We start from the raw sequence: 14,534 nt of genomic DNA, 5'->3' as shown, positions 1-14,534 counted from the left end.
ATTATTTTTATTAGCAGTAGTAGAGTAGTAGTACAGTGAATATTACATAACTATACAGTAGTGATATATTTCAGTCCTACCCTTTTTATTTAAAATTAGTTTTAATTTGGAGTGAAAGCCTTTCCGTTTTCTGTGTGTTTTTGACCATAGCTTCTCACCTCCGGAAAAGCTGGTCACTACGTGACCCAGTGGGATCATTAAACTGCAAAAAGCTCAAATTAAATAAATATGTAGTCTGTATGTGCTGCACGATACAAAGTTAATTAGCGCTGTGCTTGCTTTCATCTACTACAAACAGAGTACACAATGATTAGTAGTGTTTTCCATGTATGAGACAAGGAGCTCTAAAATGTATGAATGCCACACATTCACTTTGAAGCGCGCAGCACATGCAAACTATATTTGTCAAATTAATGACCAGCCTTTACGGTTTAATAATAACTCTATAGGACCGCATGCTGAATGTGTACGTAATGACCTTTGTACATCAGATGGTATCGGTTTTTGGTATCAGACCATTTTTACGAGCACAAGTACATGAATGCGATATCGGTACAAATATTGGCACATCCCTGCATACATGTATTTTCTTGTTACAGTACCAGAGTTCTTATGACTTTATCACATTCAATTATTCCTCTGACCATATCATAAATCAGCCCTGTTTTATTCTCCCTGTGCAATTTAACGCACCCTACACCCAGAGAACCAATCAGAGCAATTAATACTATCAGAGCAAAGCAGCATTTGTCAGTCTGGGCACTGTTGGGGGTCGGGACATCTTGAGCCATTTGCTCTCTTGAAAAAGAAATGCAAATCCCAACTGAAGAATAGATTTCAATGTAAGACATTTAAGATATCACTGCAGTACAATTTTACCAGCATGAAAACCATCAGCCACTGTCCATTTGGTATGTCTGTGTATCTATATGATAACTTTAGTTAATAACTTGGTATCTTGTAAATTATGTCAGCAAATGTGATACAATGTTGCTTGTTTTTGCTTCAGTTTGCTTAGTTTCACCACTAAGATTACATCAAACAATGTTCTTTCAGCATCATGATATTTCCTGTGGGATGCTCTCCCTGAACACCAATGACATCATCATGAGTGCCTGTTCTATTAATAGTTTAACGAGGGCTGTTTTTGGTTTCATCAGAGGGAATTGAAACCCTATTATCAATTATGTGTGGAAATACAATAAAATATATCTGAAAATGTAAGGCACAGCTCAGATTCTTTTAATAAAATGGATTACCTAAGGCTTTTTCGGTTTTATAACAAAGCATGTAAAAAGCAGGATCAGGTAACATCTAGCAGATCCAAGCAAAGACATTATAGATATTCTGAAGAACTGATTGTGTCAAGGCAATTTATAATTTATTTATTCTGCAACATTACAAAAACTATTTACAGCATGTAAAAACAAACAAGTGTTCCGACAAAAACTTAGATCTCACAAGTGTGAGTAGCGTAGTTAGATATTCGCTTAAGACTTCAGTTCCACAGCTACCGTATTGTGAATATTTATGGTCCTTTATAATATCGGCACTGGCAATCAACCTAGCATACTTTATGTAAGAAAAGTATGCCTTTGTGAGGTTCCTTTGAAAGAAAATCAATATGTTGCCAAGCTATATGATTCAGTCTCTTTCTTGCTTGAAAAAACAAAGAAAAATGGCAAGGACATAGGCTTAAACTCTGGTGAAACTAAATCCTATCAATCTTATCACATATTCCTTGATTACAAAGGGGAGCTGCACAGCAAATACTAGGCATGGTAGGAAGCAGTTCAATACTGTCACATAAAGGTCAAATCTGTTTTCTCCTGACCACTGGGCCATCTGGAGCATTTCCTTCATTCAGGGATTCGCTGCAAAATCCTACGTTAATACAGGGTCCCCTGAGGAGCTTCATAATAACCGTGTCTTAATGCTGTCCCGTTCTGCTCATCTTTTTTTCTTGCTGTGCCTCACCATTTTCTTTCTTTTGAGGATCATCTCATAGAGTTTTTCCAAACCAAGATGTAACCCCTGCCCATCCACTGCACTGCAACCTTCCACATGGTGTAGGGTGGAGGCACTCAGTTCATGCACAGCCAAAACCTTCTCCACGTCAGAAACAGCCAGCGCGACTGGAAGGTCCTGTTTGTTAGCCAACACCAGCACCGGCACTCCTTGGTTCTCTGACGTGCGTGTGATCTTGTGCAATTCTACCTTAGCCTCCTCCATGCGCTCTACCTCTGAGGAGTCCACTACAAAGACCAAGCCATCTGTGCGCCGCGTGTAGGACTTCCACAGTGGCCGAAGTTTCTCCTGACCACCAACGTCCCACACCTGGAAAGTCATGGCACGGCCATTGCCGACCGGAACCTTTATCTTCTCTGTGTTAAATCCCTTGGTTGGGATAGTTTCCACAAATTCCTTAAGCTTCAGTCTATAGAGCAGCGATGTTTTGCCAGCAGAGTCCAGACCGATGACCACAACATGCACAGACTGGTAGTTAGGCAGGAACGGTGTGTTGGGGGCAATCTCTGTTAACTGGTTTCCCATGGCAACTTGGTTTTCTCACCTTCTTGTAAGGAGCAGTAGATTTGTTTACGTCTTTTTAAGGGTTTGGCACTTGCACCTACTTCAAAGTTGCTGCAGGCAGACAGATGTGTTGTAAGGTTGGAGACACTACTAAACCTATTGAGATAAAAACAAAAACAAAAGCTGATTATCATCACAGATATGAGAGCTATTTACAGCTGTCTCTGTGATAACTGCAGAGAGCAAAGACAGACAGATAAAAACTGTAAACAGTGCAAGCTTTTAGCAACAACTATAAAACGTAAAAGTAAAATACAGGACTGAAACATGTATTTTAAACAGGGAGACAAGCTCTGGTTTCATGTTTACTAGAGTTGAAAAAGGCAAATTGCTAACTGAATGAGGAATTGGAAAGTCATACCCTCTAAGTATGAAGGATCAAATTATAAATAAAAAGAAGAACATAATTTAATTTGTAGGAAACAATTTAGCTGTCTGCCTGTAATTGGGAGTATAGAGGTTGCCCTCTATGCCTGTTTGCCTCACTTAATCCTCTTATGGTGTCTAAACCGAAAAAGCTTTCTGTAAAAAAAAAAAACGCTTTGCTTTTCTCTATGTTAAAATATTTGATCTCTTTTAATAAGGAAGAAATTATCAATATATTTTCTTATTATTGTTATTATTATTATTATTATTATTAAGAGACTTATATCATTATCTGTCGTACCAAATTTTAGCAAACCACATTTTAACATCCTATGATGTCCTGTAAACAACAGCGATTTGCTATAAAAACGTATACAAATGTTGTTTAGATGAAAATTCTAGACATCGTCTAGGATAGGAAATATTACTATGGCAATCATCTTTTGAGCTTTGCAAACTGATCCCTAAGACCATTTCAAGTTTTAAAAACATATTAAGGACAATAGTAGTTGTTTAAATCTATCAGCATGAAAAGAGCGCAGACTCATATACTATGAGATCAAAATAGCTTTGACGAGCAAATTCAGCAGATAGGCACGAGCGAAACCCCGCAGTGCTCGGTTGTAAAACAGTGCTATTTCGCCTTTTTGAACATTTACACTACTTACCAAAAAGGTGTTTATCTCTCTAACGGGCAACTTCTCCATTTCTCACTGAAAAAGATAGGCGGTCAGTTATCCGAGCGACTCAAAACAGTGATCATTTTCCGGAGTCTATCTCCCGTCCGATGTCAGAGACCTCAAAGAGATGAAAGTGTAGCTGTGCGCGCAAGAACTGGAACAATAATCCCGCATGTGACGTCACTCGCACGCTATGAATCTCCCGGTCATCTCTCGCTACTCCATCTAGCGTTTGATTGTTATTTGTTTTGTGAGACAACGAACGTCAAGGCGTGCTTGTTCGTACCCAAACAGCACCTCTCAGTGGAGAGCCTGAGGCATCGAAACTGTGGCAAGTAGGAGGAGATCCTGTATCTGGTTTCGGATGTACAGTGCATTATCGGGGCGTGTACAGAAATTTCGAGATGCAGTGGCTCAAACTGAGAAAAAGGGACACCCCTTCCAATCTCTAAATAAAGTTACTGTGAATGATTTACAAACATATGGTTAATAATTAGGCTTAATGCTAATACTACTACTGTTGTTGTTGCTGTTATAACTAGTGTTCAATTAAAAGATTCCCATGTCTATCATACTCCTTACCAAAATTTTAGTATTATGTACCTTTACAGTCACTATACCCTCTCAACACTGGCTCCTGATGCTCAGAAGACTCTTCCTAACTCTCCGACCAGGAGTCTAGTGGTTTATGCCTCATCTTGAATGAATTAGACTTTTCACTTATTGTTAAATAAAATAGAATATTGTCTATACATATAAATTAAGCTAAATATATAACTCATAATATATATTTCATAATAATAATGTATATGATTCCTTTTTTTATATGGAATACTAATTTATAAGCTTTACTTAAAATGTGCTTTCACACACAAAGTCATACATTTTTTCCACCTGTGAAATGTGATTTTGCAGGGAAAACACTTTACTGGAGACTGTGTGAATGATCTTTTGCTATATATATTCATCACGATTCACCTGCTTGCTTGCTGGTGCTTTGAATCCAGCTTTGCAAAGAAACTACCTTTTTTGTGTGAAGGCGTGGTAATGTAAACAGTGTGCAATCATTTTAACATACAATATGCACAGCATAATGTGATGCCTTATATGCAGACCTGATGTTATACACTGATCAGCCACAACCAACTGTGGTTTTAATGTTGTGGCTGATCAGTGTATAACTGAAACTGTGATTGCTAGATGACTGGGTAAGAGCATCTCCAAAATGGCAGGTCGTGTGGAGTGTTCCCAGCATGCAGTAGTTAGTACCTACCAAAAGTGGTCCAAGGAAGGACAACCGGTGAACTGGCAACAGGGTTATGGGCACACAAGTCTCATTGATGCGCGTGGGGAGCGAAGGCTATATCCTGTCTGGTCCGATCCCACAGAAGGGTTGCTGTACCCCATATTGCTGAAAAACTTAATGCTGGCCATGATAGAAAGGTGTCAGAACACACAGTGCATCCCAGCTTGCTACGTATGGGGCTGCGTAGCTGCAGACAGAGTGCCCATGCTGAGTGCCCATGCTGACCTCTGTCCAGCGCCAAAAAGCGCATACAATGGGCATGTGAGTGTCCGAACTGGATAATGGAGCAATGGAAGAGGGTGGCCTGGTCTGATGAATCACGTTTTCTTTTAGATCATGTTGACGCTGGGTGCATGAGCATCGTTTACCTGGGGAAGAGATGGCAGCAAGATGCACTATGGGAAGAAGGCAGGCCGGCGGAGGCAGTGTGATGCTCTGGGCAATGTTCTGCCGGGAAACCTTGGGTCCTGGCATTCACTGGCATGTTACTTTGACACGTTACCACCTTCCTAAAGATTGTTAAAGATCACATACACCCTTTCATGGCAATGGTATTTCCTGATGGCAGTGGCCACTTTCAGCTGAATCATGCGCCTGCCACACTGCAAAAATTGTTCAGGAATGGTTTGAGGAACATTACACACAGTTTAAGGTGTTGACTTGGCCTCCAAATTTCCCAGATCTCAATCCAATTGAGCTTCTATGGGATGTGCTGCTACCAGTTCCTTGAACAAAGTAAAACATGCCAGTAAAGGCAGCCAGTGGAGTTTCTGGGGAGTTGGTGCCTTACGCAGACTGCGTAATATGTGTATAGGGAGTGGCGGTACTGATTACCGGTGAACGGAAACCCTGCTGCTGTAAGGTTCTGTCACAGTCTCTGTTTGATAGTGCACTAGCCAAAGCAGAAGTTTGAGACATTTCTGGAACCCTGCAGATGATCTACACCAGAGGTGCCCAATACGTCGATCGCAATCTACCAGTCGATCGCAAAGGTAATGCTGGTAGATCGCACAAAATTTAAATGTACTTTCGTTAAATTTTAATAAAAATCAATATAATGTCTTTCCTTCTTTTAGTTTCTGTCTGACTTGCACTTGACGAGTAAATGGGTCATTATATGAAAACGTGCCATTTTGTGTCCCTCAGAAAAAAAAAGCTTAATAATCTTAATAAACCATAAAACAAATAAAATATTTTATAATTTAGTTTCCATAATATGTCTCATAATATAAGAATAAATTAATTTCTGTATCTTTTGTTTTTAAAGGATTTTAATCACATTTTTGTGCAAAGCATCTTGCAGAAATGTTGAAAATGGCCTGTCCCTCAGTATGATTTTTCTACTTCTACTTGCTATCGAGGCCAAAAAAGTCAAGCTATCATAAAAAAAACACATATACTTGTATAAAGCCTTAAGTGTCAGTTCATTAGTCATGAATGGATTTTATTCTTAACATGTCAAATTGTGAAAAAAAAAAAAACACAATTTAGTCGGGTCCCTAGGTTCTCGTCAACCCTGTTTCTCTTTATGAAAACACCTCTTTAAAGATAATGGACTGTTACAAAAGTTGCATCAGTTCCAGGAAGTGACATCATCTGCCTTTCATGAAGTTGATGGTAGAAGACAAGTAAGTGTTCTCTTCTTTTTATGAATTTTATTTGAGTTTATGTAATGTCTGAAAGACGGGGACACGCTCATTGTGTCAGCCCTGTTACCAGAAAAGCATACGTTAAAAAGTTATTTGTACATATTTAAAAATGTACATATATAACAACATGTAAGCCTCTCATTAAGGCACATAATGTGGTGTCATTACCTATACCTCATGGCTAGTAATGGCCGCCAATAACATTTTTCGTCAACCCTGTTACCGTCAACCCTGTTACCATTCCAGGGTAACAGGGTTGACGAAAGTATGATTTTGTGTGTCTTACCCATGTTGTATACCCAAGAAGGGTTAAATCAAGGGCAACTGGACTTGGTACTTCCATATTTGAAGATGTTTTGCCTCTCATCCAAGAGGTTTCTTCAGTTCTAAATGACTGATGGGGAGTGCCAAGTGTACCTATTAAGCCCACCAAAATCTAAGTCTAGGTTTTTTTCATAGATATTGACATAGTTTATAAGAAAAATAATTTGTTAAAATGCAAGATTTATCTCTCATTTGAAAATGTATTAATTAGTTAATGTACAATTTAGAATATAAAATTAAGATAATTTAGGAATAAAGTCTGGCATGGGCTTAATTGGTACTTTGGCACCATTTAAGCCAGCATGTGTTCCAAATAAGCCCACATCCTCATTGATTCACAAAATGTAAAAATTAATTGATTTAGTACTTTTTATTGTGCCCACATTGAGAAATGTTTAGTTTTTTCATTCAAGCTTAGCTTGTTGCTATAGTTTGCATGCGTTTTGTGGCACTGTAACATTTAAGCCCATCTTTAAAAAAAAGTTAATTTATGAAAATAATCTTCTCTACAAAACAAGTTATGATGTATTTATTTGTAAATGAATGTAAAATGAATCACAAAACATTTAGTGTTTGCAGTTCACATGCTTAATTCTTTGGCAGTCCAGCTTTCTGTAAGGCTAATGGTTTGACCTAGAGATTAGCTTTGAAGCAAGCTAATAAAACTCATCTTTCCATTTAAAGGAAAATGATATAAAATGATAAAGTATTATTTGTTCATACACAAAAAACAATACATTTAACTCTTATTTGACATAATATCAATGTAGTTACCAATGAAATGTGTTGATTTCTGAAAGGTCCTGAAACACCAAAGTTTTGAGGTGACTTTGTGTGAGGTCCCCTGATACAGCATGCACATGGGTGGGGCTAACTCAACATTGCCAACTGTGATTGGTATGCAATAAAAAATGCCAGGTAAGTAACAAATCACTGGATTGGTTAAAACAATGAGCAGCATAAAATATTATTTTCTCTTTTTTTAATTTGACTTCAGAGTTGAAAATGGGCTTAAAGGGTACATGGGCTTAATGGGTACACTTGCCCTAACTTCTGTGGGGTTGTCACCCCTGAGCCAACCCTTCTTGGATAACTATGACCTGGATGACTGAGAATTTTCACAGACGTACTTTTCTTACTAATATTATTCACATAATATACATGTTTTTACAGTTTTCATCCCTAAAAATCATGTTTTTTATTTATTCTACTGATAGGTAGGCTAAAATGTGTTAAGGTTATTGATCTATACTGATACACACAAGTGCATTGGGTTTTATAAATGTGCTTTATAAACCAAAAGTCATTATTATTTTTATTATGAGAAGTCAATAAATGAACAAGGTTGCTGTTAAAGACATAAGGTTTTTCACCAGTTTACTTCCTCCATGTTACAACACACTCACCAAATGCCTACATAATCATTATATGATCTGCATTTTGTTTTTTATACTTTTTTTATAGTGGCCTTTAGTAAGTGATCGTTAGTGGTTTTTGCTTATTCTGTTAAGGCCAAACATGTTCAATTGATCATTTAATTGCAATGTAATTGTTTTAATAAAACAATTGGTTTACATTTACATCTGCAGAATCATCATCATTTTTCATAATTTTTATGCTAAAATATCTCAAAAGAGCTGTCTCCAAAATATGCTGATTAGTCATGTTGAATTAAAGGTTTATGAATGTCCAATTAAGACTCCATTACACCCATAACTGTTACTCAAACAAGCAGTATAACCAATACGGTAACTGTTGTCAACCCTGTTACTGATGTGTCAACCCTGTTACTTGTATAATATTCTAATATCATTTAAAAAATGAAAATAAAAAAGTAATCAACTAATTATATGTTTAGTAAGAGAGGCTAATAATCCACTAAAAGTTGAATTTAGGTGTTTTATTTTTGTTTCCATACATTTTTCTTAAAACAGAAGATGCTGGGAGAGTGTCATTTGCAAATGAACGTATTCATCCACTAAAAAAAAAATCAAACTTTCAATATTCTCAATTCACAAACACTCTTAATGTAACAAGGGGGTATTGTAACAATATCATATTTGAACTATACATGTATTTAAAACCTTTTCAAAAAGTAAATAATATGTCGGTAACAGGGTTGACCAAACACACACATTTACGTTGGTTAGTCTTTATGAAAAAAGTTAAAAAAAATAAGATATCCTGAGATGGCACAGCACATTTTCCTGAGAGGTAAGGATCTACTTCATCCAAAAAGGGGCTTAAAGATTTTCAAAACAGTACTTTGAAAATCAAACATTAAAAGTGGGAAGGCGAGGTTTTGTTTATTCAGTTGCCATGACAACTAGGTTTGCGCATATGCGCCTTCCAATGACTTCTGAGAACAGAGCGCGAAATTGCGATACTACAGCCCGGATTAGGCAAAACTGTCTGATTCATTCAGTGCAAGTCATCAGAATAAGGTAAATTAAGGTACAACAACAACTCAAATTTGCGCTCTGTTCTCAGAAGTCCTTGGAAGGTGCATATGCGCAAACCTAGTTGTCATGGCAACTGAATAAACAAAACCTCGCCTGGTCAATATTTACTCGTCATCATCAGAATAAGGTAATTGCCCTGGCTATTGTAATCTATTGTGCTGTAGGTGTTTTGGGTTTAGTTTTAAAACTGAATGATATCAACATTGAACATTATTATATATTTTTTTATTAATTAGAAGATGAATTCCATGTAGGGATACATGCAGTAGTCCCAACCAACTGTGTTTTTTTAGCTGGTAGATCTTATGGAGTTGGTCATTTAAAAGTAGATCATCACACAAAAAAGTGTGGACACCCATGATCTACACTGTCATTAGCCCATTTAATCCCACTGGTTACAATTGTGACTGGGGTCTAAAAGGAGTTTTTGATTAAAAAAAAAATGTATTTAATTTTTTTGTCAATTCAGTTGTCAATTGTAAATGACAGTGCAGACATTTCTGCATGAGTGGTGCAAATAGTCACATGACCAGAGCTATTTAATTCCACTGTGCTCCTGGAAAGATTATGTCTGTCAAAACTCCATAAAAAGAAACCCTAAAACAAATCCTGTCATAATACGCATCCAACTACCATATTTTGTACATCATTTGAAATGCGTTGTGTTGTGTTCATTTTCTGTTGTTCAACTTAGTTGGTGGGGTAGGTTTTGTATTGTAACCCGCACAAGAAGAGACAGTCACAATGTCGAGTAAAACTGCTTTTATTGCAGAGAAGGCAAAAGTACAAAAAGGGCAAATCCAGAGAAGAGTAGTCAAGGGGAGCGTAAGGTCGAAGCCGGGGAATCAGAGTATGGAAAAGGGGCAAATCCACAGAAGAGTAGTCAAGGGGAGCGTAAGGTCGAAGCCGGGGAATCAGAATAGAGTTAGACGTAACAAGTGGGTTGAAAAGACAGGGGAAGCTAGGGGAACACTAGAGCTGGCAAGGCGAAGGGGTAAACTAAACAATAACCAACAAGTGTGGAGAGAAAGGGCAGCGTATATATATATATATATATAGGGGAAAACGAACAGTGCAGGTGAAACTAATAATCTATTGATGGGAGCGAGTGCGGGTGAAACTAATACTCTGGTGATTGGGAGCGAGCGTGAGAGCTAGAGGGGGCGGGGTGAACTTGAGGATCAGAGTTCGTTAGCAGCTAATATATAATATATAGGCCTATGTATTTATATAGTCTAGCACTATTATATATTACAAAAAAAGATCGTATAATGTAGGACTATCTGCGTTCGCTTGGCGCTCCATTTGATCCATATTATTCTATTTTATTCAATACATTTTTAGGGTGATGACGATATAAAATATGACGACAGACATTAGAAGCTTCATTCTAAAACCTCAATAGAATTTTCAAATGTAAATATGACATGACATTTGGTACAGTCTAGTATGAACGGTCAGAATGACCACTATGGCCATTCTAGTAGTTCTAGAATTCCGGTAGTTCTCGTGTAATTAGTGTCCTTTGGAAGATCAAAGCGTGTCTCAGCCATGACAGTATTACAAATGTCATAGACAGTAATGTCTTTGTATTGGGCCAAGTTTAAAATATATCTCTATAAATTCATGCGCATCCAGCTAAAATAGAGCTCCTGGCAGGATTTTGAGGGATCTCATTAATTCAGAAAAACAGAGCAAAAAAATTTTTTTCCATGAAAAATTATCTCGTAATTCTGAGATAATTAAGTCGTTAATTCAGAAAAACAGAGTACATTTTTTTTTCTCAAGTGAATGCAATACGCTTCCGTAGATAATAGCAGGGTTTCATCAAAGGCATAGAAAACCATAACATCATAAAACTAGAAATTACTAACTCACCTGACATTGTGGCATATTGGTGCAGTTTTCACCATTTGACTCTGTCATGTTTGATGGTGGCTAGAGAAGACATCTATCCATAAAATAAATTTTTCGTCATCTTTGTGCTGCGTGGTGATTGGAGACCAACAGCCAATCACAATTGACCTTTACTTTTCCGATTGGTTGATTTTGTAGCACACTTGTAACGCTGTTGCAAGTTGTGCGAGCGTGTGTGTAAAGAGTTGAGCAGGCGTGTGTGTCAAGAGTTGAGCGCGCGTGTGTTTGAAGAGTTGAGCGCGTGTGTGTGTCAAGAGTTGAGTGCGCGTGTGTTTGAAGAGTTGAGCGCGTGTGTGTCAAGAGTTGAGCGCGCGTGTGTTTGAAGAGTTGAGCGCGCGTGTGTCAAGAGTTGAGCGCGCGTGTGTTTGAAGAGTTGAGCGCGCGTGTCAAGAGTTGAGCGCGCGTGTGTGTCAAGAGTTGAGCGCGCGTGTGTGTCAAGAGTTGAGCGCGCACAGAATTAAGAGGTTGAGCGAGAGAGAGAGAGAGAGAGAGAGAGAGAGAGAGAGAGAGAGAGAGAGAGAGAGAGAGGGACTTGACAGAGCGCAGAGAATACATTTGTGAGAGCACCTGAGTAAACTGCGTGAGAGGTTTATTATTGCACGTTAATATGGATAATAATACATTTATTGAGCACGGAATCGTTTTTTCTTTGCTCAAACGATTTTTTTATTTGCTATTGTTAATTTCTGTTCAAAATATAATGCAATGTGCTTGCAAAATATAGTTCTCTGTGCTCAAAACTTACAATTACTCGCCCAGGAATGAGGCACATATATAACGCCATAGTTCCATAGACATTCAGGCGGTACACGCGATGAGAATAGAGGTCGTTCTTTTGGAATGGATGTCTATGGAGGAGATGCTTCCGGACGCTGAATAAACTACTTTTGTGAGGAAATGGCTCATCACTTAATTAATTGACCACCTTTACGTCAATCTTCAATATGTTTTACACTAAAAAATAATCTTGGAGTAAACTATGTGTAGAGTTTAATACGATAAAACTGCTGTTTTATCAGCGAAGTCACGGACTGTTTTGCGACATGTAGGTGTCAGTTACGGCTGTCTCCATTCATTTGTATGGTATCCGCAAACGCTGACTTACTGTCGTGCCACGCTAATTAACCGTTACGCTTTCTCCTATGGTAAAAGCGCAGAGTTTGGTATATTACTAAAGAAGATTTCTGATGTCAAGCGTTAGTCCCAGTTAGGACCCATCTCCTCCTACCATTGTCACTCCTGAACCGCTGACTGCAAAACAGAGACGCGACACAACAGCCGAAGAAGGTCGTCTAGTATGGGGTTAGAACTGTTTCTAATTAACATACAAAGAGATTCACAAAAACAAAACAAAAAAAGGTCCACAAATAAATGTAAGGAGTTTTTAAAAAATTATATGAATTCACAATATTCATTTGTGAATCGCTTGCTGTGCATTTGTGCTAAAAATATAAAACAATTGAAATATTAATACAATGAATATATATAATTATTGGCATAGCAGATCTTGTACACTGTAATATAGGGTATTCATTTATTGTTTGTGTTCCTAAGATTATCTAATATGATTAATGGTTTATAAAGTCACTATCTTTACTACTGATCTTTTGTAGTGTCTAGTAGTGTGTCTGTTTTGATCTGCCATGTAACATTAAGAGTAAAAGTTTTGATGACACATACATACATACATTTCTATTAAGTAGCTAGGAGTTTCAGTCAAGAAACTTAGAATTAAAATAGCAGACTAATACAGTCAGCCAGGTTAGCTATAAAGCTAATGATCAGGACACTCTACACATTGGCAATTTTCTGCTGTCGACATTTAACGAGACACTATACATGTATATAACTGAGAGAAAATTATTTAAACCTTAAGTCACAGTATTCCTCTGATGGCATCCGTTTCTTAGAGTTTGTGGCCTTGGAGCTTATGTGCTTGATTCCATGCTCATGAGAGCGCTGTGAATGCACAGCAAACAATCCACAATTGAATGCTGAGCAGAGTTTGTGAGTTAAAACATATATTTGTATATTATTTTTTTGTTTGTGAATTAATTTCATTTTTGCAAAACTCCTTACATTTATTTGTGGATCTCATTCAATTTATTTGTGAATTTTTTTTTTATGAATCTCTTTCCATTTGTATGTTAAGTAGAAACAATTATAACCCCATAGTCTAGCACATGTTCACATAAACCAACAAAAATTAAATCATGCAGTGTTGTACTGTTCATCATATATAAATCGCTTTGATGCTGGGCTAAACAGTGTCTTCAAAATGAATATATGCAAATAAAATTACTTTCTCCAGAGGGGCACTTCAGCCCAAGTGGGCAAAGAGGCAGTGGCTTGGGGCACTGTAACCACACCCCGGTGCATTATGTGAATTTTGGGGGGAGCCTGCTTAAAACATTTTGAAGAAGGATCTTTTCCTTCTTCAATGATGTGACGCTCACATTTTGTCCTGATCTATGAAGTTATTCAAAAATACATTAAAATGCAACTCAAAACGTACTTGAAAATACCTCTAATGTAAGGAACACGTTTTCAGTTTATGAGTTCAAAGTCATTTTCATATATTTTCTGGTGTTTAAAGTACAAAAATGTTTAAGTGGTGTAGCCAGTTTAAAAAAAATAGTCTAATTAAAGGAATATTCTGGGTTCAATACAAGTTAAGCTCAATTGGCAGCATTTGTGGCATTATGTTGATTTCCCCGAAAAATTGTTTTGACTCGTTCCTGCTTTTCTTTAAAAAAAAAGAAAAAAGAAGAAGCAGCAAAAATTGAAGTTACAGTGATGCACTTGCAATGGAAGTGAATGGGGTTGAAGAGTTTAAGCGCAGAAATGTGAAGCTTATAATTTTATAAAAGCACTTGTAAAAGTTGTTTAAATCGTAATTTTATACAGTCGTTTTAGGGTTTGTTGACATTACATCATGTTGGCTGTAAAGTGCTATAACTTTACACAGAAAATGTTAGTAAGTGATTTTATAACACTAAATTCATGTTAACACACATATTGTTAATGTCTTGTGGCTATACTTTTAAAACAGTTTAACATTTACACATTGGCAACCATTCACTTCCATTGTAAGTGTCTCACTGTAACCCAGATTTTGGCTTCTTTTTTCAAGATAAGGATGGGCAGGTCAAAATACAGTTTTGTGGTAATCTATGTTATGCCACAAATGCTGTTGGTTGAGTTTAAATGGAATTGAACCTGGGATATTCCTTATAAA

The 14,534-nt window shown here is 37.2% G+C and overlaps 1 protein-coding gene across 1 annotated transcript; it reads right to left on the bottom strand.

The window, feature by feature from the left end:
- Positions 1-1,340: 1,340 nt before the first annotated feature.
- Positions 1,341-3,781, bottom strand: LOC127627074 (ADP-ribosylation factor-like protein 4D). The gene is made up of 2 exons (XM_052103296.1): positions 3,627-3,781; positions 1,341-2,688 (listed from the first exon to the last, which is right to left on the bottom strand). The coding sequence occupies exon 2, from the start codon at positions 2,551-2,553 to the stop codon at positions 1,951-1,953; it is 603 nt and encodes a 200-aa protein (XP_051959256.1). The 5' UTR covers positions 2,554-2,688; positions 3,627-3,781; the 3' UTR covers positions 1,341-1,950.
- Positions 3,782-14,534: the final 10,753 nt, after the last annotated feature.

The sequence above is a fragment of the Xyrauchen texanus genome, chromosome 33 (genome assembly GCF_025860055.1).
Source record: "Xyrauchen texanus isolate HMW12.3.18 chromosome 33, RBS_HiC_50CHRs, whole genome shotgun sequence".
NCBI classification, from domain to species: Eukaryota; Metazoa; Chordata; class Actinopteri; order Cypriniformes; family Catostomidae; genus Xyrauchen; species Xyrauchen texanus.
This window is presented reverse-complemented; position numbering and strand designations above follow the sequence as displayed.

Bases quoted from the DNA above. Each gene is read 5' to 3' on its own strand.
- LOC127627074 (XM_052103296.1), bottom strand. From the start codon at position 2,553: ATGGGAAACCAGTTAACAGAGATTGCCCCCAACACACCGTTCCTGCCT.